Below are 23,563 nucleotides of genomic sequence, written 5' to 3' on the forward strand. Positions count from 1 at the left end.
AGGTATTAAAAGGTTGCCTGTAGCCAAACTTAAAACAACACCCTTAAGGGCTTTTTGGCCAATAAAATCTTAATAACCCAAGTAACAATTGCCCTTGTGTGAGGGCAGTAGCAACCATTAACTAGATCTGGCCGGTGGGTAACAGATTATCTCGGGCTGCCAGACCTGTCTGCTGATTAATACAACGTGGCTCTATGATGTAGGTGGTGAACAAACATCAGTGAGTACTTTTCACCCCACCAAATAGATCTCACAGGTGTAGTAAGCTGGGTAATACTCATTAGGTTCAGAGATCTTTGAATTCAGGCTGTTTGGAGCTGTAGCCCATGGTGAGTGTGTTTGTGTGTGGGTGTGTGTGTGTGTGTGGAGTGGGGGGGTCATTGTAGAAGGGAGTTATGATTTGTTTTTTAATGTGACAAGCCTGTGTTATCCTCTTTTAGGGCTAGTCTAGTTTTGAATAGTAAATACGTTAAATTCAGTCAAGATTTGCAGTAGTCTATTGATTTTACCATTGGCCCTATCTCTTAAGGGATAAGAAAAAATATTTGTAAGTGATGTTGATGATTTTATATGTACAACCCCTTTTTATTGTTTAAATTGCTCCACCATTGCAAACCACGGCTAGTTGTTTTTTGTTGTTTAAAGCTTAGTTAATAGAGCAGAGTAAGTGGTCTGAGAGTGTGTTTCCACAGCAACAGTGGTAATGCTGGGGTCAAAAAGATTGTGGTGAATCTTTTATGACAGACCTCATTACTCCTTCCTGGTTACTTTGTGAGACCCGATCACAGAAAACATTGAGAGCTGTGTCTGCTGCTAAGACCTTTTCATTGTCCCTCTTCCTTTAATCACTGCTAGGAGTCAGAGAAAGTCAGTCTCCAAAACTTAACAAAAAAGTTTGGTTGCTATGTGCACTAATCTGACCTTAAAATTATAGTGAATTGCTTCAAATATAACAAATGCTGATACTGACTTCAAAGATAAGGTGGGGGCAAAAAGAGGAGGTGAGTAAGAATAAAGAAAAAACTGTTATGTTCACCAGAAAGAGATTTCTTGGATCTGAACAAATTTATATTCCTTATGTGGATGAGAAAACAAGCTGGTTGAAAAAAACACAGCTGGAATGCAGTGATTTATATGTGATTATTTTGCAATGCTTGAATCTTACAAAGGTATTTGTGTAAATGAATCACTAGCTTACTTGAATTATTCAATAAACGTTTTTAGGGACCTTTTTTTCAAAAGCAGTAGTTTGTATGTACCAATTTTATAGCATGCAGAAATTTTAACCCTTAAACTACAGACTGATTTGCACAAAAGCAGGATTTATCAACCAGCAAACATGCCAACATTTTATCCTGGAAAGGTGAGCTGGATGTTTACAGCATTTTTGCAAATTGAACATCTAAAATAAGATGTGTATAAGTCCAGTTCTTAATAACTCCCAGTGACTGAGATGCCTCGAAACTAGCAAAAAAACAAAACAAAAGAACACTATTTTTGGAATGCCTTCATCTTTTATTACAGCTACCATTCATAATTTCAATAAGCTCTTGCAATATCACAATTCTCTGTAGAGAAGCTCTGCAGAAAGTGAAATCACCATCTTTAAAAAAAAAAAAACCCTGTAACTACAAGTTTTTAGGGGATCTAGTATCTTCAGACTAAGCAAAAGAAACCATGGCTCATTGCTATTTTATGTTTGGGCTCAAATAGCACAAATCCCTCTAGAGTAGAAAGATGTATTTCCATTTAGCAGATACATGTTCAGCATAAGCACATGAACTGTATCTTGTATCTTGAAGATGTTGCTGCTGTTCTTTTAGGGATTTAGTCTGTGTCAATGCCCTGGGTCTCTTTTTGCAATTTCAAGATAGTTTCTTATCTCATGTGGATTAGTATCAGTTTCAGGTCATATATATCATATCATTGTAAAAATCATGGTCTTTGGTCTTACCACAGTTGTTTTTAAATTACATTGGCGGACAACCACATGATTGTGAATGTCTAAATGTGGAATGAGTGAAATGCAGATATGATTGAAATACATTCTTAGCTGAAATTAAACAATGTTTTCATTCAAATGTTATTTTAGTCTTATTACACATGATATTTTCTAACATGGGTCAGGTATTTTAGGATATATGTAGCAATGGTCTTAAAAATCTTAATGTTTACTGGAGTCAGCTGATTTTCTGCTTGATAGTTCCCTGACTAAAATAATTCTTTTTTTTTTGTCAGTAAATGCACATTTCAAAGGCTATAAGGTAGCATTGACAACACTCACTTTAGGATGGTGTTACTTACAGTAGTAAGGATGGTGTTACTTACTATTTCCATAGTTCTTCAGTGTTCCGAGAACAAGATATAGAAATATATTAACATGTACATGATAATGCACATGTTAATATATTTCTATAGTTCTTCAGTGTTCCGAGAACAAGATATAGAAATATATTAACATGTACATGATAATGCACATGTTAATATATTTCTATAGTTCTTCAGTGTTCCGAGAACAAGATATAGTTAACATAAGGCTAAAAACAGTACAGTTATCTTGCTCAGTCTTAACTGACTTGTCTCCAATTGTCATGGAACATGTTGGATTTTAAACTATTGGTCTTTTGGAAATTTCAAATTGAAGGTGATTATTTACATTCCCTAGGGTATATTCATGGTGGATCCTTGTCACTATTATTCCTTATACAAGTTGGTAAAGACCATAAAATATCAGTGGCTGCTCTCTTATATTTGGTATATTGTTTTATATTCTAATTCTTATAGACTGATATAAATATGCTATAGTCAATTTTAGCAAACTTATTTCTAAAATATCTTTGCTTGTTTTCAATTAAACAACTGTTGCTAAGCTTTGCATGAATCAGCTGTATAGCACGTCAAATATGTCTACAGATGATTTCCTTGCTTCCATGAGGGAAAAAAACAACTTGATCTCCGGATTTTGAAGAATAACACAGTTTAAGTACTCTACCTATAGGTACCAATAGGATCTATCTAATAACATTGATTTTAGACTTCAATTTAATGCATTCTAGTCAAAGAGGAAAATCCTTTCTCAGTTTGACAGACTTGAAATTAGAAAAGAATAGATTAAGCAGAATAGCAGAGAAGTTAAATTCCCACACAGCCAACCTTAGGGTCTTGTAAATTGTAATGTCATTGCATTTCGATTTAAGACTTCACATATCTAATTGCATTTTCACAACCCTACTGCTCTAAACATGTTTGGCTTTTTCTCTCTTCAGGATTGTACTTAAGAAAACAATATGCAGCAAAGAATGAGGTCTTCCAAAATGACAGGTCAATTACATGTTTGTTGCATCAGAGCATATGTATTTGAACATCAGAATGCAAACACTGTTTCCTTTACAATGGTTCATTTTCAGAGTGTCTGAAATTGTCAGTGTTTAGCTGGCCTGTGAAATGATGCAGAACATTTCAAGCATTGTTTTCTTTTGAGTGTAAAGTGTCAGTTCCAGCTGGTATTGTTTGCATTAACTAACTCAAACCACTATACTTGACTTTACCATTATGCCAACTGACAGATTTTGCCTGGAAGAATTAATTTTCCTCGAGGAACTGTTGTTCCTCTGAAATGTCACAGTTTCATCATCTAGGCAGACAATAGTCACCAATGTCAGATTGGATTTGAGAGATGTTATCATAATGTGGGAGAATGAACAGATTATTCACAGATGGAAGGAGTTCACTTATACGTTCTCATCACTGCAATTGTGAGAAATATCTCCTCTTTATTTGACATTAGATACACAATGAATTTGCTTGAAGACAAACCTTCCGTTTTCATAAAATATATATTTTCCGCCTGCCAGTTATCGCTGCCTAACCTCTGCTCTTACTCTTTTTTTTAACCAGAGGGTCTAAAACTTCTTCTCTTACACTCAGTGCTTTAATTTGCTGTAAAAGTACAAATAAGGTTTGCCTGAGAGAGGGAGAGAGAGAGAGAAAGAAATAAAGAGCGGCCTTTCAAGTCAAAAACAGATTTCACACATTTAGTCATAATTATTGTCGATTGTCAATTTACTTTTATGTAAGTCACAATGAATTGACTGGAACAGAGACTAAGCCCTTAATGGAACAATTATGTGTTCTTCATAAATACAAGGAGACAGGTTTATTTTTCCACTGAGGCATTTGTTTTACTTTAATTATAGATAAAAAAATCTAACAAAAACATGGCAATATTGTTAGGATTAAGACATCAAACAATATTGCCAAAATACCAGAGATATTGTACTATATGTTTTAATTGGTATTCAGTAAAAAAAAATGTCTAAAGATGATTAAAAACTGTTAAACAAGTCCAACACATTGCAACTGAGCACAAAGGAAATAACATTAAAGGGGTGATTTTTGCTTGTTCCACACCACAGATGTAGACATTCTTATATGTGCTCTACAGCACAAAGAGATGCAACAACACAGTTGAAGAAGCCTAGAGTGACCAAATAATTATAACTGTAATTGAACCCTACAGTAAGGCATCAGTGCAAGGCAAAATGTCTATCCAAGATAAAAGCAGTGACAGCAGTGACATCTTGAGCTCAAACCCATAAAAAATACAATTAAGATTTGTGGTGATAATGCTGGTGAGGAGGACAAATTCAGGAGCAATGTCCAAGAGTACTGGCTTTGAGACTCAAAATAATCAGACCCTCTGGATGAAATTGTTGTCAGTTGTAAATGAATGCGGCTGCAAAGCACAGCTTGATTAAAAAACACAAAAACTCTTGCAGCAACAACAAAATACAGTCTCTGCTCCAGTTCTCACCAGCATTTTGACTCTGTGTATGTCTTATCTCAACTCTACAGTTGTCATCAAAGGCAAATTTTATATTAATGACAAATGCAGTGATTTTAAAAACAAGTTATGTATATTTCACAACATCATTTTCATCATAGACTCTGTGTTGCACCTAAATCCACACAGGCTGGTGCTAATCATAAGCAAAAATGTAAGATAACGAGAGCAGATATTGGTGTAAAGGTAACTTTAAACATCAGCAAATGTCTATTACTAAGAGGACAGATTGAATATTAAAGTCAATTTTCTCTACTTAAAAAAAAAATTATATCATGTATAGCTGCTCCCTCTGTGGTTTGCTACAACTACCTGTATTTATTGTGATCTTCCACAAAGTCTTTGTTCTTCCTTCTCTTGAATTCAAGATCCCTATTGCTTTTAATTCTGAGATCAAAAAAGTTCCAACGGCTTTAATTTATAATGGATAACAAGAGTTCTGTCCTGTTCGCCTTATATCTTCACGGGATTCACACAGGCTTACAATTTAACAAGTGGGTGAACGGCATATTTCAGCTCAGTTGTCTTCAATCAAATACTTTAGTATCCTAAAACTCTATTTAGATCCTTCTCCATATCTTGTATTACAAAATGGAAATTCAATGCAATGCAATTCATTGCAATGTCTTTAATTGGTATTAAGGTTTCGATGACCATTTAAATTTCTGTTTACTTGAAAAGATTGCCAATGACATACTAAATCACATGTATAGGTTTTATGGTGTTACATTTGAGCATTGTTGAAGCAGCAGTATTTTCAAATTATCGTTTTACGGATGTCTTAATGTTTTTCATTTAATTCTAAACAAAAAGGCCCTCAATGAAAAAAAACATTTAGGTATCAAGATTATTTAAACTAGGTTATTATTTTGTCACTGTATCAGTTCAACTATTTTCACCCAGTTCTTAATTTTTCATAAATGTATCTATACATATATAAAGAGTGCCCCATTATTTTATATTTCTAGACATGTTAAAAGCCAAATTCAGCAGCAGGTATTGGAGTTCAGAAGAAGATCATTTATTTTGCACATGTTAGCATCTGGCAGAAAGTTTTCAACAGTACCTCCGTATGGGATCACCTATTTAATATGTTCATAAAAACCTTTGGAATTATTTTCCTTCAGCTTATTTTCCTGGATGATAAATATTTTCTTGGTACATTATACTGAAATGTATCACAATTGCATGATGAGTAGTTTTATATTAAAAAGGTGTGTCAATTTGCACATTAAACAGGTTTGGATGTAACGACTAGACATCAATATTCCTTTAGTAAAAGAAATATACAGTAGTTGCACACTTGACCACACAATCTTAAACATGGAAAGGCATGACCTTATTATAAAAATACATGGCAGAATATGATTGTTTAAAACAATTCAAAACATGCAGGATTAATGTCAGAAACCAAAAGTTAGAACTTGTGCTTGTAGTATATTGTTAGTATTACTACAGCAATAATATTCTGACCTTTCAACATGACAGATGGAACCTTTACACAATCTTAACATTGATATATTGGGATTTAAAAGTTCTTTATGGGATTACTTCACCTGGTCTAAAGGATTTAAGGTTATTGTATGCATTCATTCAGCCCCCCCACCCCGTCCCCCACACTGCCTGCTCTCTTTCCTAAACGCTTTACATAGATGTTAGCAAGGGGATTAGAGAAATCTGATTTTGTCACGTAAAATTCAGCTGGAAAAGAAGACTTTTGGTTGTGCAGATGGCTTCTGACTTCTGAAAGGAAACATTCTGATAGGACTGTGGCAGGATAATAAAAGGAAAGATTAATACTTGCAGAGTGCGTGTCTTTGAGTTTAGGTGTTTCCATTGAAAGTGTTACCAAGGTTAAAAAAGCATCAATGTGCCTTTAATAGATTTTAACTCTTTACAAAATATGTGTATAACATTTTATACAGTTTTTTAAAAAGGATTTGTATTTGTTACTTTAAATGCTAAGTTGTCCATATTAAGCAATGATTAATTCACAAATAGAAATTCATTGAAAAAAATATCTCCTAGTTAAACTGAACATTACTCCCTGACCCTATTACTTCCGTTAAAAGAAAATTCTGCACAGAATAGGAATGTTTCATTCTCCAACAAGCAGACAGGCATTGTGGGTAATAATCATCATTAACCAAATATAGATATATGTGCAGTTCTTTACCATTAGACTTGGTATATAGTTAAAGTGAATCTGTAGTTAAGGCTCCATACTCAAAATAAAGGTAAATATGGCTTATCTCATTAAAGCCAATAGTTTAAATGGCTGGTTGAGGTTTGATATGTTCTTTATTATCGTTTTTTTTTTTTTTTCCATGTCCCTCTCCACTATTTTCTGATACAATGTATTGTGGAATTTCACAAGTGTATTTCATTTTCGCAGCTGATGCAAATTTATTGTTGTTAGCGCTTGAACATTCTTATAGCAATATTCATCAAACCTTTGATAGCTCAGAGATTCAAGAGTCTATACAAGAAAAAAAAAAAAAAAACAACTCATTCAATATGATGTTCATGTTAATATTTTTTGCAAAGAGACACCAATACTCTGCTAAAAGTAACATGGGACATAAGCTTTACACTGAACTTATTGTAATGATTTCAATTAGAATACCAGTACATGAACCCTCAATTTTAATACTTTAACTTAAAGAATGTTGTTTGACTATGAGCTAATTTATCTAAATATTTGGATTAATACTATCATTCTACTGTATTGTTGAGTTTTGCTTGCTACAATTTGCTCCCATTACACTGCTTCTCTTACTAATCTTCGATTATTTCTTTTTGCAGGCAGTGGAAACCAACCTTGCATCTAAGGACAGTCACTGGGTCTACGCAAATGAGGTTAGGCCCTAAACACACACATTGCAGAGTTTGGATACCAATAATACTTTAAAAGCTATATCATGCATTTTTAAACATTTCAAAGTCAACTACAGTATAGGCAAATATAAATATTCAGGAAAAGGAGAGATTAAGGATTACTCAAATATGCATGAATCAAGTAAAAATACCAGTGTGCATCATTTTGATAAGTGAATAGCCTTATAACATAGTTAAAATCTCAAAAAAGTTAATTTAGCAGGATGTAGACCCTTTAACATATACAGATTCATCAGTCTCTCGAAGCAAATGCATTCAGTAATTTGAATGCAGCTCGAAATGGCACTAATTGCCATTAATGATGATTGGCATGTTAAGACGTACAAGAGAGTGACGTAATGAGCTGAGGTGCATGTACAATTAGAACATATTTCCTCAATTTGATGATTTTGAGTAAAACAAAATACTATCTGTCATATATCTTCAAAAGCACACCCCCTTTTTCCACCATTACCTCTGTAATTTATGGTTGCTGTGGTTGCAAACAGCTCAGGATATCCTATAGATGCTTAAAAAACATTGAACAATAAGCAGTGATTGATTTCCACCATGTTCCATAAATGACTTAAAAGGGCACCTAAGAACAACCTTCAGAAACTTTCCTTGCAAAGAAAAAAGCTTATTGCTGGCTGAGGATATAGCTAATGTCTAATGTTCTGTGCAAAGCTTTAAATGAAAAATACTAGCAAATGATAATGTCATTCCAAACTCATCTTGAGTTTAAGTAAAAATATATTAAACACTTCTCCCATTAAAATTTCTATTTATTTTCGATGACAATTACTAACCTAGTAAAGTGAATGTTCTGCTGCAAAAGGTTGCTCTTTCTTTGTAAATGAGTTTTGGAATGACAGCTGAGGGGACAGCTCAGTTCCACACAACATGTTTGCTCTAAAAAGTCAGTGCTGTACTGTGTATTCTTTAAATTCTTGACCAGGGCTTCTTTAGCACTGAATAATGTGTTAACATATTGTGAAGTTTCGGGCAATCTATGGCTGCTTCTCAAACCGGCCCCTAAGCACTATCCCTTCGTTTGCGTGTTCCTGTGGAAGGTCCGCCATATTAAGGACCATCCTAAAGCCGGTAGTAGCTTACTATTTCAGTTCAGCACTTAAATAGTAAACCTGCATCATTGCAGGCTTGCTGGAATTTGGCAGCAGATGTAACATGTACATTGGTGGGGGAAACCTGTAAAATCCAAATGTGATTTCCTCTGGTTTGCTGTATCTTTGTCACACTGACAGAAAATCACATATTAGGTATTAGAAAAAACATGTCATGAATTGCGAAAAGGAAGGTCCTCTCAAATAGTTTTATTTGACCATATACCTTTGTTTATTCATTGTGTTTCCATAGCAACGACTGCTTTCCTTTGCCCTTAGAGGGAAGTGGCCATCTGTTTCTCATTTTTACCACAAACACCTTCAATCGAGGCGCTCTCCACAGCTGAATGTTTGACTTCATTGGGAGTGACGTTCTGTAGTTAAGGGGTAGTGGTTAGGGGGCGGTTTGGGATTCAGCCTATTTGTGGCCCTACTCAGATGTTAAAGCCAGGAAGCCATGTTGCATTAAATGCTGCCTTTGGTTGGTCTGAGCTGTTGGGTCTGCTGTCATTTTCTTCATTACTATACTCTTGTTATGTTTTGTTATCTCAGTGTGGGCTAGCTACTAGTCCATCTGGAGAAAATGTTTTTTTTTTTACATTTTTATAAATCATCCCACTCTCTCTGGTCAAGAAATCTGTGACTGTTTACCATCCAGAAGTCAAACAGGCTAAGAAGTGACCAAGCATTTTTAGTTGCTGACCCCATCTGCCACCGTAGATTAGACAGGCTGGCTCACTTACTGCGTTTAAATTATCCCTTAAAACGCAGTTGCTTACTTTATTGTCTTTGTTTAAAGATCTTTACTGTTTTCTTGCTTTACCAGTAATGGGACAACAGCTGCTTAGGAGGTGGGGGTTCATCCTCTGTTTCAGGCCCTATCATTGTTTCCTTCAGTAAAACATTTAAGGCATCTTGCTTGCTGTTGGTTCTAAGAGGATCCAGTGGTACCGGTTGTAAGGCAGCCTTACTTCTGTCAGTTTTCTTCTGGCCAGCTATGGCTACAATGTAACTTATCTAACAGCAAGTGATAACTAAATGTAAAGTCTTATTTCACAGTGAAGAGAAGAGCTCTCTCAGAATATAATCACAAAGCAGCGCTAATCATCATCATCATCATCATCATCTGCCAAGATCTGAAAAGCCCTGCTTCAATAGTCCATAACTTCAATAATTCCAAAATTTTCAAAAGGTTTCACTAATAAAACCTGAAGGCAAACAAGACATTTTAAAGTGACAGGGGGTCACAAAAACTAGCCTTTGTCATTGAGATATGACCTGAAATAAACCTAAAGTGGCAAAAAGCAGCTTTTAAAAAGAAAAAGATTATCTGACATAAAGTTTTTTAAGAAATCACACAAAAATGTTAAGGGAGAGAAGGATTAGGGGTCGCCTACACTAAACCTGTCTTTTAAAATGACTTTAATCTGACTTTTGAAAGACTCTCTTTGCCCTTCTTGCCCACAGCTGATCCATACTTAGCAAGCAAGGTGCAAAAGCTCTGTCAGAGCAAAAGGGACACTGGGATTATTAGAATAAAAGAAACAGAACCATATTGGTTACTCTAAATTAATATATTTGCTATATATGCACTGATAGTATCACCATTATGAGATTGTTGGGCTATTATAACTTGAATAGAATTGCCAGTTTTATGGTAGGTTATGTATACAAATTGGGGCATAAAATTAATGTCCTTTAAGGCAAAAAGCAACAGCAATTTTTTATGAAATGGTTTTATTTAACGTGTACCTATCAGCTACTTATTTATAATAAATAAAAGATCATTATTATATGGAATCTTGAGGAGAAATATACTTGAACAGTATAGATACAAACTAATTGCATTTCTTAAGTAAATATGGACAGAATATTTGTCCTTTTGCAGTTCTGCCATTTGTAAAGTAACATATATAACAAGTTGACAGTAACTGGATAATCACTGACTGATAATCACTGAAATAGATCCTGCTGTTTATCAGAGCTGGGGATGCCTACCATAGCTTGCTCACTGTATTTTTAAAACTGTATTACCTAGAGATAGAATTTCTTTTATATATATATATATATATATATATATATATATATATATATATATATATATATATAGATGTTATATATAGATATAGATACATATAGATGTTGGGGGATATATATATATATATATATATATAAAAAAAACTGTTTTCTCACTCCTCGTGGGGTGGTATGTGTCATCCTCAAGCTCGGGTCCTCTACCAGAGGCCTGGGAGTTTGAGGGTTCTGCGCNAAAATATGTCTCCTTCTTGTTAGCTAGGAAAATAGAGACCTTTAGTCAGCTAATCATCACAGCTCATTTAGGTAGTTGCAGAGAAAATTCAGTATTTACACTGGCATCTTTTAAAAGGATTTTTCTTTAGCTTTGAAAAGGGAGTAACCATAGATTTGATTAGTTTTAGACTTTTAACTAACTATTTAAACTTTTATTTAAAATATTTCATACCTACAGAATTTATAGAATAGAATAGAACACTACAGTAGGGAAATTAAGGCCATACAGCACAAGAGAAAAAAAAAATCCTTGTTAGAAAGAAATACTGTAGAAATATATCAATATAAAGGCATAGTTTGTTAAAAATAAAAAAAATAATAGAGTGGCTAATGGATGCAGTAAAATTTATGAAACTTTGTAATAATTGCTTGTTTTTATTAATATATTATTTGTCCGTTTATTTTATGTCTATAGATACATTTCTAGCTAGAATGTAGAGTTTCAAATAAGAAATATGATTACTTGGTATAATTTATCTTGTCCTTTTCTTTATTTTCTTAACTCATTTTATGAACTAATTATCTTTGCCCATCCCAACTGAATGTTGTTGGCCTTATTTCTGCACAACCTTTCTTTGTTCTCCCCTATTCTTCCTCTCTATCCTTGCTTTTCATTTTGTCAGCCTAGATGAGCCAGCCATGAAGCAAACAAACACCTTGAAATGAGAATAATACAGAGATGTTGGGGAGATTAACAACAAAATTCAATAACTGCTCTTGGAGAATGGTGCTTCTCACAGCATTTAGCCTTCAGATCTTTTCCCATGTGCAAAAGAAAAAGCATAGAAACTCTAAGGTGCTTAGAAGCCTTTTTTGATCATTTGTCCCTATTTTCATCTTCTACTAAAGCATGAAACACATTAAATCCAAGGATATACAAAACTAAATGATTTATACACCATGCCTGCTTATCTCAAAGGGGAACAGATTCTTAAATGAAGGTGTAAAGATAATATATTTTCATTAACCAATGATTAAATATCAAAGAACTTTCTCATATGGCTTATGGCAAAGAAAGACTGCATGTAGTTTCTAATTATTTCAAACTTGTGAGAAAGCTGCAAGCACTCTTTGTAAACCAATTTATAAACTGCATCTATAGGAACGACTCCTTTCGTACTATGTCATAATTTAATGAACACAGATACTGCTACTTGTTTATAGTATATAAAAATCCTTAAAGCCCGGTTCAGTTTAGCTCCCGAATGGGAATAACATTTACCAATGATTTTATCCTCCTGTAAACTATTTCAGTCCCAGGTGACAGTTGCTCCTTTACTCATGGCTGTGATACAGTTATACTAGACTTGTTACCAAGTGATTCTGATTCGTTTTGTAAATCAGGTTCTTGAGCTCCCATTGGCCTAAGGACCCCATGTAGTCAAATTCTGGACATAATTTATAGCGATTTTTTGGGGGGTGGACTTTCAGTTATTGAGTACTTCCACAAAAGAGATTCCCCCTTCTTTATAAACTAAATACTATGCTTTAAACCTTTTAGAGACTTGGTGTTATATCACTTAATTGGGCTGTTGGTCTGAACTCAAACAACAGGGAGGTGAGGACTGCAGCAACGCTTGAAGTACTACAAAAGAACTTAGGGTCACACATGAAGGCCACAAGCCAAAACACAATGATCAGCTAATAAACTGTTTCCTTGTGCTCAAGCATATCTACATTCTTCACCTCACCAGATGCTTGACCCTGTCAAAGAGCCTTGGAAGTTTAAGTTATTTCTGAAACTTTTTGGATATCCTAAGACAAAGATGAGCAAGCTGAGTTGGTAGCATCAACCAGACATGCGGTATAATTACTGACAAAGACAGACTATTAGTTTGTTGATACTGAGGATTGGTGTAAAAACCATGAACTTGCTGCCATGAACTTGTACCCAGAGTAGATACAAAATCTGGTTTATGCATGATGATTTTTATTAAGGGGAAATGTTTTCGAAACCAGCCTCATTGTGAAATTATATCTTATTTAAGATTAACCATCGTTTTTGGTTGGCTAAAAGCACTATAAGGAGCCAAACCCAGCCCTTTTAAAGTTTTTAAACAAAAAGAAAAGTGCAATAAGAAGACCACAAAGAGCTGGCTCACTAATCTGACAAAACTTTTGAAAATAACCTCCGAATCGGTGTGACAAAAATAAAAATTTGGCAGGTGTAGGTTCCAATAAATGAGGCATAAAACTAAAACAGCAATTCAGAACAAGAACATATGGACAGTTCAACAGGGTGATAAACGTGGGATGGACTGTTGCTGTTTTGCTGATGCAGGACCTGTAAGACTTTGCATAATTGATGTGACCATAAATTGTCCTCTGTAGCAAGAAAATGCCTGACCACCAGTTCATGAACCTCAAGCACTCAAAGGCTAAAGCATACCAGCAGGTCCACCTCTGAAAAAATTATCAGAAATAGGTAGATACCATGTCTGAAAATTAGGCCAAAAATCATTTCTGGAAAATGATAGCCAAAAGTCTTGCACTATAATGGAAACAAGTCACTACCTTTTCCTGCAAACACTAGATGCTGGCTGTAACCATGTGTATAGTAAGCCTAACTTTTTACATAGGGGCATGTTGGTTCAGTTTTTGAAGAAAATAATAAACTTTATTTGCACCAGTTACTTTATCTGATATTGCAATGTACTGAGAATTGGTAAACATATGTGGCAAAAAGGCAACAACAAGCAAAATCTATTTACCAGACTCTATGATCAGGCCTGTCTCCTCTGCATCAAGAAAATCATAGTGAACTTAAAAAGAAGTTTCAATCTTTAAAACATTGCATATAAAATATCTAATTTACGTAAGCCAGAAAAATATACATTTTCAGTGTTGAATCTTTGAAAAGTTAGATTTTTGCTTGAAAATATGAGTAAAAAATCCTGAAAAATAAGATAAATGTGAACCCTTTTCTTGTGAATTTGTAAGACAACTATTTAACACTGAGATTCCTTTATATATAACGTGTATAGTATTTGATTTAAGGCAGCAAATTCTTCTCTATCCAGTTGTAGCTTCTGCTTGGTTTTAAACCAAAGTAGTAAAATCGAAGGCCAACGTTTTATACCTTCAGTCCTAAACCTATTCCCCCAAAGAGACACTGGCCAAAAAAAGTGCAAAGCATTAAAGTAGTTTCCAATGAAGTGCAGCAGAATGTGATGAGATCCAAAGAGCACAGGAATAATAGACGGACATGCATCTCAGTAAAACCAGCCAAAAAAACCAGGCTGCTTCAGCTGCCAGCACAGCGATCCACATCTGACAACGTCTCGTTGATTCAGATGGATCGAGTATCGTGGAAGGATTTGTTGTTGTTTTCTTCCCCTTTTTAAGGCAGGACAGTGACACTTGAAAATGTTTGATGGATTAGGTGCCCGTCCCAGCTGTGACACAGTGGAAGGAGACAGTCATGATATGACTGATGATAGGTAACTGCCTATTGAGCCACTGAGATGGAAACTATTTTTCTGATGCTATCTCTGCCTGTACACTCTTGGTGATTAGTAGGTGTATTACTTAAGAAAGTGTCTGTTAAGTGAAGAATCATTCAATTTTCTCATATATGGAAAGGGCTAAATAAATTCACTGCTATCACGTCTAGGTTTGATTTTGAGGTGCTTGATGTTATTAACCACTGTGAGCATCCATGCAGAAATCTCATTTAAGTGTCAGAATTTATGTATTGACTCAAAACTGGTAACCGTGGGAGACATCCAGTTTGGTGATTATGAGTTTGAAATTGAACCCTCTTTATGAACCATCTTATCTAAATGTTCAGTTATCAGTGAGGTTAATATGTCCCCAGCATTATACTGAAACATGCTGACTTACTGTTATTCATTCTCGTTCACAATGATGAAATCCTCAGCAGCTGTGCAAGTATAGATATTGGTTTTTGCTGTGCTTACAATTGACCTTTTTCCAGTATCACTTGTTACTGTCATAACTGTATAAATCAATCATTGGCTTATTCTGTTCTGGGCTGAAAGTATTCTGTAAAGGAATTCATTTTATGCAATTTGCCACCTCTGCATAATACTGTAAGCCATCTTATTCTAAGTCACCTGTTTGGTGTAAAGTATAGATTTCTGCTACAAACTATAGTGTTTGAGTTTACCTCCAAACAATCTGAAAACATATATTTTTATTCAAATAAAAGAATGCTGAATTTTTGTTCATATCAACAAGCTATTCACAAAGTTAAAATGTTTGAGCTGGGGTCTTTTCACTGCATTTCTGGAGGTCACTCTGTATGTATACTATCCAAATGCAATGGGAAAAAGTTCTGTGCATATTGGTTGCTTTATGTATGCCTGTTCCCAAAGATGTACAGAGATCAGAACAGCCTAACATTATGGCAGGCTTAAGAAGCCTGGACTCTGTGTTTAACCCATCCTTGTTCAAAGCTGCTTACTTTAAAGAAACTTCAGCATGCTTGATATTGGGTTCACAAGAACGAAATGAAAGTTTGAACAGTTTTGAATGGGTTTTAAAAGCAGTTTTTCACAAAGAATATAGAAAGAATATAGAATATAATCCTTTGCAAATCAAAAAGCAAAATAAAATGATTCTTTCATCACTGTAAAATATTTTAGACCACTTTTAAAAGATCCATATAATGTGGTACTTGCTTAATTGAAATGTTTTCTTAAAAAGAAAGAAAGGGGGGGGGAAAAGATGTCTCAATACTGTGTACAAAAAAATTCAGTTTGGTGTCGATTAATTCTGGTTAGATTTCATTGGTGACAATATTCTAGATTTTGAACTTGAGGATCAAATGCAGTTTCCGATTTCTTAAGATGAATGACAGCCCTTTAAGCTTCACGGCAGGTGTTATCATTAAATGCTAATGGGTTAGAAGTCATATTTCTCTCACACTGCTTATTTGTATGTAACTGTCAATTGCGTATTTTTACAAAGTGTCCAACATTCTGCTACAAAAATGGCAGTATTGTGTAATGTGATTTAGTCTTTTTAATGCCGTCCGTCATGTAGCAGCTCAAAAACTGTACAATTATTTCCTTTAACAATTGAAAGTTAAAGTTTTAATGATAAATGCAAGGTTTTATTTAAACCTCCCTGATTCACATCCTTGGTTTATAATCCAGTACCTAAGTCTAAAGCTCTGCATAGGGCTGAAAATAAAGTGTTGATGTATTTCTACTATTCATTACCACTTCAATTAAGTATGTTAAACTTCGTTACAGTTTGGGAATAGGTTCCATGGTATATTTGTTTTTAAAAATATTCTAGTCTCTGATGTTTTGTTGACAGGAAAATCGAATCTGTCTATGGCATGGGTGTCAGAATGGTTCCAGAGAGGACCATTTGGCTGCAGGTTTTCTTTCCAACCAAGCAATGGCACATCAGACTCCATTCATCTCATCAAGTCATCATGTTCAGATTAGACTCACTTATTAAGATGACTGGAGTCTGATGTGCCATTGCTTGGTTGGAAAGAAAACCTGCAGCCACACTGCCCTTTCTGGAACCAGTTTGACAACCCTGGTCTATGGGGAAGCCCTGATACATGCAAAGCATAGCTAAAACCAGTTGAAATTAATGTGCACGTGGTACTCCCTCAACATTATGGTTGCTGATCAATGTAAAACCCACAGAAGTCAAAGATATCAGCTACAACAGTGGCAGATTGCAGATTATCTACTTGTGCTGCTGACTTTTGAAACCAGTGATGGTTTTATAACAAACTAGGGGAACCGTTCTCTCCAGTTTGATAAGCATGAAGTGTGTGCACATTTAAGTAAATTAGTAAATAAAGAACACACCTCCAGCTAGGGATGGGCTGGGGAATTACACCACTTTCATTGCTCAGCTGTTGCTATGTATAAGGAGATTGTAATTGAAATGTCATGTTGACATGTTAACAGAGAAAAAAAAAAGAGGTTTTCAATTAATTGCTGTCACACAAGGGTCTTATTAAAGGGCCTCATTCTGCCAGGGAAAAGTCACTTAATAGCAGCAATTTGATGTACTGCAAAGAGGACTTTATCTTGACATTTCTTCAGGCTGTGTGACCAGTCTGGCAGCTATAGATTAACTTTTAAGTACTTTGTTTTGCATTTGGAAGTTTTTTAAAACAGGAAAAGACATCCTGAAAAGGAAACATGAATAACTTTTGGTAATTTATAAACCAAACAAAGTAAACATATTAGTTTAAGATTTGGAAATCAACTGTATACTGCTGGTGAGCGCTGCAGTAAAGCTTAGAGACTCTGCAGAAATTTCTGTATATGATACGACTTCACAAAAGCACATGTACATGTTATAATGGGCAGCTGGTGCTTACAGTGTTTCTTGTTTATGTAGAACAAGAAAATAACACTCCAGACTGGCATTCCCTAGGCAGTTTCACCACATTTCACATATGGAGTATTTTAATTTAGCACGTCAAAAGTTCCTTTATCTACTCATTAGTGATTGGTCCAAAATAAACATACTGAATTCTTCACTGAAGTTCTCCTTAAAAATTTAGAAGAGATTCCTGCTCTCTTCTACTTAAGTGTTTGAGATGACATCTGCATTAAGCATCAGAAAAAAACAGAGAGCAGCTGAGGTGTATGAATTATGCAATGTTTTTTTCACACATTGCATTTTGTTTCTCAAGTTTAAGAAAAACAAACGTTTCCCTTTTAAACACCGATAAGCTGTCACAGACCATTAAAGATGCTGTTTTTCTCTGAAAACCTAGTGCATTTTTGATTCATGATGGCAGTTGAATGTAATTCCTTAAGATTACATCATCTTCAGAACAATATTTAATCTGAAAATATTGTTCTTTCCAATAACCAATCTAATTGGATATAATCACATTCATGGAGAACCTAGCCAATCTACAGAGACCAAATTTACAAACTATGTTCAAATGATATATTGCTTAAATTTTGCAATCAGATACAAATTAAACAAATGTGTTTTGTTCATGCCCTGAATGTATTAAATTAAAAGGGGTGATGGTTTAATTTCATATTGTGGTTATGTAGATAAAATCTAATGTAAAGCCAGAAAATATATTTTTAAGATTTCACATAGGCTATGTTCTGGGAACTGAACATGGAAAGATCTACTACAGTTTAAACAATCCAGTCACTAACTTTCTGATAATTAGAGGTATTGAAATTTACACATTTGCATCTTGTTAAATTGGGGGAAAAAAAGGCTGTATTCTATTTTTCAAACCAAACTAAAAACTAACATTCATTTGAAATATTAACAGTGATGGTAACCAACTCCTGAACCACAGATGTGAACGGTTTCCTATAAAGGCTGACAGAAAGAGGACTTGGCTCATCCTCAGAGCTCTACGGTAATTGCTTTAAAATGGGAAGGCCAAAAAAAGTTGCTCTAGGTGATGTCTGACTAGGCAATGAGGATTTGAAAAAAACAAATCAATTAGACATCCAGCAGCCAAAATGAAATAGGAATAAATGATGTGATGTGAATACCCCAAATGAGGAATAATAAAGAACATTTACATAGGATTCCATTTTTTATAGTTAGGTCACCATCAGTTTGTGTTAACATTACGTATTTTTCTTATAAATTTTGGAAGGATATAAATATTTCACAATTTTAATGTCCAAATCATTACTTATCTTTCATAACCATTAAAATATATTTTAAATATATGTTTTTAAAGCTACCTGCAACTGCAGGTAGTTTAATGCGTGCTTGCTGTCTTAGTATCTTCAAAAGACATAAAACTAACTAAATTAAACATATTGTCCTTTGTGATTCTAGCCTATAACTATGTGTAAAGAATCAAGAAAACTTTCATATACTGTTATCTACTGATGCAGTTCTTAAAGTGATAAAATACTGTCTGTAAAAAAAAAAATAAAAAAATTATTTCTGCAGACGTTTAGGTGGGAGTAATTCAATTTAGTTCCGTTTAAGTCAAAATAGGAAAAAAAAAAAAAAAAAACATTTATTAATCCCAAAAAGAACATAAATGTAAACTGTTATTTTCTATTTACTTATTTATTTTTTTATAAGCTGTTATATAGAGAGCTTTAGGAAGGGAGCATATTCTGTTGTTGTATGTCTGGCAGCGGATCTGGAGAAGGTTTTGGCTGAAGTCACCCTGCAGTTGTGTGGGTGTCTTCTGCCTATAATGTTCTTCATTTAATACAGAGTTTTTCTTTGTGAAATAGTCTACAGAGGTTCTAGTGAAGTTCTTAATTATGTGGGCAGGAGGAAGTCAAATTATTAATGTCACAAACACAATGTTGTTGTGTTTTTATTTTGTTTTTTTTAAACCCTCTGCCTCTCAGCTCAGCTGTGTGCAGTTTAAAAAGATACCCCAGCGTTTAATTAACAGACTGCCATTATTACCAGTATTCTTTTCTTTATTGCTCATAAAAGATTAACAGCATGAAATAAGCAGCAAAAGGAGGATAATTTAGCCTGTCTGTCAGCCAAACTTGATTTGATTAATGTATTTTTGTAATCAGCTGTCATTGAGACATGACTGTTCTGTATTGGTGCTCTCAGCAATCTGAGCTGCTCAACTGATGCAATTAGGTGATAATTGTAATTTTCAGCTGCAGCTTGTGTTTAATCTGCATGTGTCAAAAATAATGTTATTTGTCTCATTAGCTGTTTAGCTTTGCACTGTAAAATATGAAGTTTAATGATCCATAAAGTGGTCCCCATGTCTTGTAGACCATGTATGAATCCTTAAAATAACTGAGTAATTTGAAATGAACAATACATACACTGGTACTACAGCGGTGCTCATACCTGGAGCATTTTTCAAAGGAGGTCTATAATGTGTTTTTTTCTTACATGCAAGATGGATGTTGCATGTTTTCAGGTCTGTATTCTGTTGGTCAGTCTTATTACTGGGTCAAGTTCTGATATAAATGTCACCAAGGATTATGACAGAACACTGGACTGGATGGCACTATCGGTTATTAACTTGGACATAGGGGTTCAGCTCGGTGAGCCAAGCGACATAATTTGTCTGATTAATGTGTCGCAGAAACTCATGAATATTCATGCTTTCCACCTGACTGGACTTGAAGAGTCAGTGGAAAAAAAATAGATGAGAACAAAACCTCCTGAGGAGTCTTTACCTCATACTGTGCAATGACGACAATGATGAGAAAAACTAAGGAAGTCATAACTTTTTTTTGCCCCTTCTCAACTAACAGAGAAAAATCACTGAATAGAAGGTGAATCAAAGTTTTAAGAAAAAAAGAAAAGACTGGAATTCAAATTTGGATAATAAACATTTAAATCTGTATCAAATTTAAAGTATCAGGTTTTGTCAAGTAAAAAGTTAAAGCCGTGATAACTAATCTTGAAACATTTTCATGTTTACTGTGACATTTACATTGTAAAAATCAACAAAAAAAAACATAAATTCACAGGGAAAAAAATGAATGAAAAAAAGTCTGATTGCATAAGAATTTACTACTATAATATCCTTCTATATGAAAGCAGCTTTTGATTCAAATTTAGTATCAGCTTCTTGGGAAGGAGTCAATCAACATTTAAAAAAAAGACTTGATAATATCTCTCCACTGTACCTTCCAAACGTTGCCAGCCTCTTTTCCACAGCCGTCTTCAGGTCATCCCACGGATCAGCACCCAACTACGAACAAGGACTGGGGGCATGTTTTCAAGTATGTGTGGTCAGGAATATAAGCTGCTTGAGTTTTGACCTGACAGTAACCTCTCAGCATTGCCAGGTAGTATATGAATCCTGTGTTTCTCATGAGACTTGCTGTCTGCCTCAGCATTGACTGCTCTGGAGAATAGCAAGCAAAGGCAGCAGGCTGTGTCTCATGAATATGGATGTAACCCTCAGTACAACCCTAAACCACCTAGAAATGAAACAGGAAGTCACCTGTTGTCACTATTATTGGAAAAGCATTAAACAAATTTAGATTAAAGAAATAACTCAATAGAGATTAGTTGGTGTGAGAAATTTTAATGAAGAAACATGAAAGATATTTTAATGTAAAAAAAAAAAAAGTGAAGTTGATATGTTAGCCGATGGTGCTATTTCATTTAATAATCTGCATTGTTCTTAAATATCTTCTAAAGGGTCATGGTCACTCTCTGTCTAACAATCCCAGTCTGATAGTTTTTGGCTGAAACTGTTACTGTCTCAAGTGAAACCAAATGAAAATAAAACATCTCTGTCATGTCCATTTTCAGGAGGTGAGCGATGCAGACATAATGGAGCTGATTCACAGCTCGCTGGGGCGGATGACTATCATTCGTCAGGTCTTTCCACTGTGGAGGGACACCAATGTTCGCTGCATGAGGAACAATCATCGTATTTCATCCCTCCTGTGTGACCCACAAGAAGGCTACCTGCAGTCACTGGAGGTAAATTAAAGATGAAATAAAAATGATATGTACAATTTAGAAACGTATGACTATGGCATCTGACTACTAAACAGGTACATGTAGTTTTTTTATTTGATAGATTGGAAAAAATATAACACAATAACAAGATCATTGTGTTGTTCTTGTGATCTTTGTATTTTTGATTATCTGGGTCTGTCCTTTCACAGCAAATTAGGGTTTTTGTAGTATGTGTCAGTTTTTTAGATCTTCTGACCTTAATATTTTTCATCTTATTCAGATTTCCTATTCAGTTTCTTAGGTATGCCACAGATTTAAGTATGGACCATTACTTGGTCATTTAGAAATATATGCTTTGTCCTATTTCATTTAGTAACAGTAGCTTTTTGCATAGGGTCCTGCTGGAACGTAAACTTTTACCTAATTGTTGAGTGTTTTGCAGTCTTTTTTTTCAGTTGTGGCTAGGGTTTAAACAATTAATTGTGATTAATCGATTATTGAAATAATCGTCAATTATACTGAAACTGTACAAAGAAATATAAACATTTTGCATTTAACATAAAGGAAATCTTTTTTGTGTGTCTACACGTATGCTCTATCCAGAACTCCTCAAGTAGAAAAGTTTTAGATTCACCTTGTTTCATCTCATAAAAGGTGTTCTTTAAGGAACCTTTTGCTATCTAAATAACAATGGAACAAATATTTGAATTATTTATCAATTAACACGGAAGGATTGCCTGCAATTTTGCTTTGTAATGAAAGGCTGTCAAAAATAAAAAGAGTAATTTGGAAAGGCATTTTCAGGGAAGGCATGCTAAATTTGCTGCCGACCACCAAGTTAGGAGGAAGAGAAAAAGTGCGATTGAAGAACTTCAGGATAGAGGAACGCAAAGATAGATTTAAGATTTGGGTAGCATCTCCAAACTCCACTACTGCTGCTAGTTTTGTTGCAAACATGTAAAACTGTCCACAGATCCAACAAGTAGTTTTCTTCTGCAGATATGGGAACTTTCTTAAATTTTTTACCCAAATCCTCAATATAAAAATAACGCTCTAATGGATGTCAGTTCCTGCTCGTTTCCTTATGACTCAATCAGCTCCTCCCAACAGAACCACGTCCACCATAGAAAGATTTCTTTATCTTGTTTCATCAATGCAACTAAGCCTAAACCGCGTTGTGAAGGGCGGTGAAGACTTGCACAGTGAACTCCACGCGCTGAGAGCATTCACTGCTCCTCCCTCATCTCTACTATGTGACATTTGCTCTAGGATAAACATTTAATCATGAATGCTTAATATATATATAAGCCCATGTAATCCTTTTTTATAGTGGGTAAATACACTTAGAGCCAGTGCTTATATAAGACTTATACATTTTTGCGGCTGCAGACAGATTTGTTAAGTGTTTTTTTGGTCCAATATGGCTCTTTGAGCAGTTCGAGTTGCCGACACCTGGGTTAGGATATCCTAACTTTGCTTATATCCAAGTCCATCAGTTGGGTTCAGTTGTTCAGTTTGAATTTAATTGAAATATACATTAACTTTATCAGGTTTTTTGTTCCCAAATGTTGTTGAGGGGGAGTCAGTCGCCTTTATTGAGAGCATTCAGAGAGGAATTTAGGGGAGGAAAGATTGCAACCTGGTCAAAAGTCAGCAATGTTAAAGCTGTGTTAGGGAACATAAGCTATATCTATGGGGCGCCTGCGCTACTGCTGTGCCAGACACTACCCGTATGGCACTGAATTTTACAGAAATTCATAGGGATGGGGGCTATATAGAGATGTAGATCACAATTTTCCAGTTTCTTTTGTATAGTTATTTAAAATTCATGTATAAGTATACATTATTTAATTCTCTGCATGAATTATAAACTTTATCACATATATTTCCATTAAAAACACTGACGCTAGGCCTTATATAAAGTTTTTTTAAACATTAAAGATATAAATGCTATTGGAAAGTACGTCAGCTGACAGAAAATAACTGATTTCAGTTTAATAACTGCTTCTTTTTAAAACCTTCTGGCTGAATACCCCAAAATTACCATTTTTATTTCAAT

At 34.7% G+C, this 23,563-nt stretch overlaps 1 protein-coding gene across 2 annotated transcripts in view; it reads left to right on the forward strand.

Moving 5' to 3' along the window:
• The window catches only part of grid1 (glutamate receptor, ionotropic, delta 1), a 344,889-nt gene that overhangs the window by 273,567 nt on the left and 47,759 nt on the right, over nt 1-23,563 (forward strand). For both annotated transcript variants that reach the window (XM_015374599.1, XM_015374600.1), the window contains exons 5-6: nt 7,649-7,702; nt 21,352-21,525. In XM_015374599.1, the coding sequence (XP_015230085.1) occupies nt 7,649-7,702; nt 21,352-21,525 (228 nt within the window). The remainder of the gene's footprint in view (nt 1-7,648; nt 7,703-21,351; nt 21,526-23,563) is intronic.

Source organism: Cyprinodon variegatus, unplaced genomic scaffold (assembly GCF_000732505.1).
Source record: "Cyprinodon variegatus isolate N-32 unplaced genomic scaffold, C_variegatus-1.0 Scaffold106, whole genome shotgun sequence".
Lineage (NCBI taxonomy): Eukaryota > Metazoa > Chordata > Actinopteri > Cyprinodontiformes > Cyprinodontidae > Cyprinodon > Cyprinodon variegatus.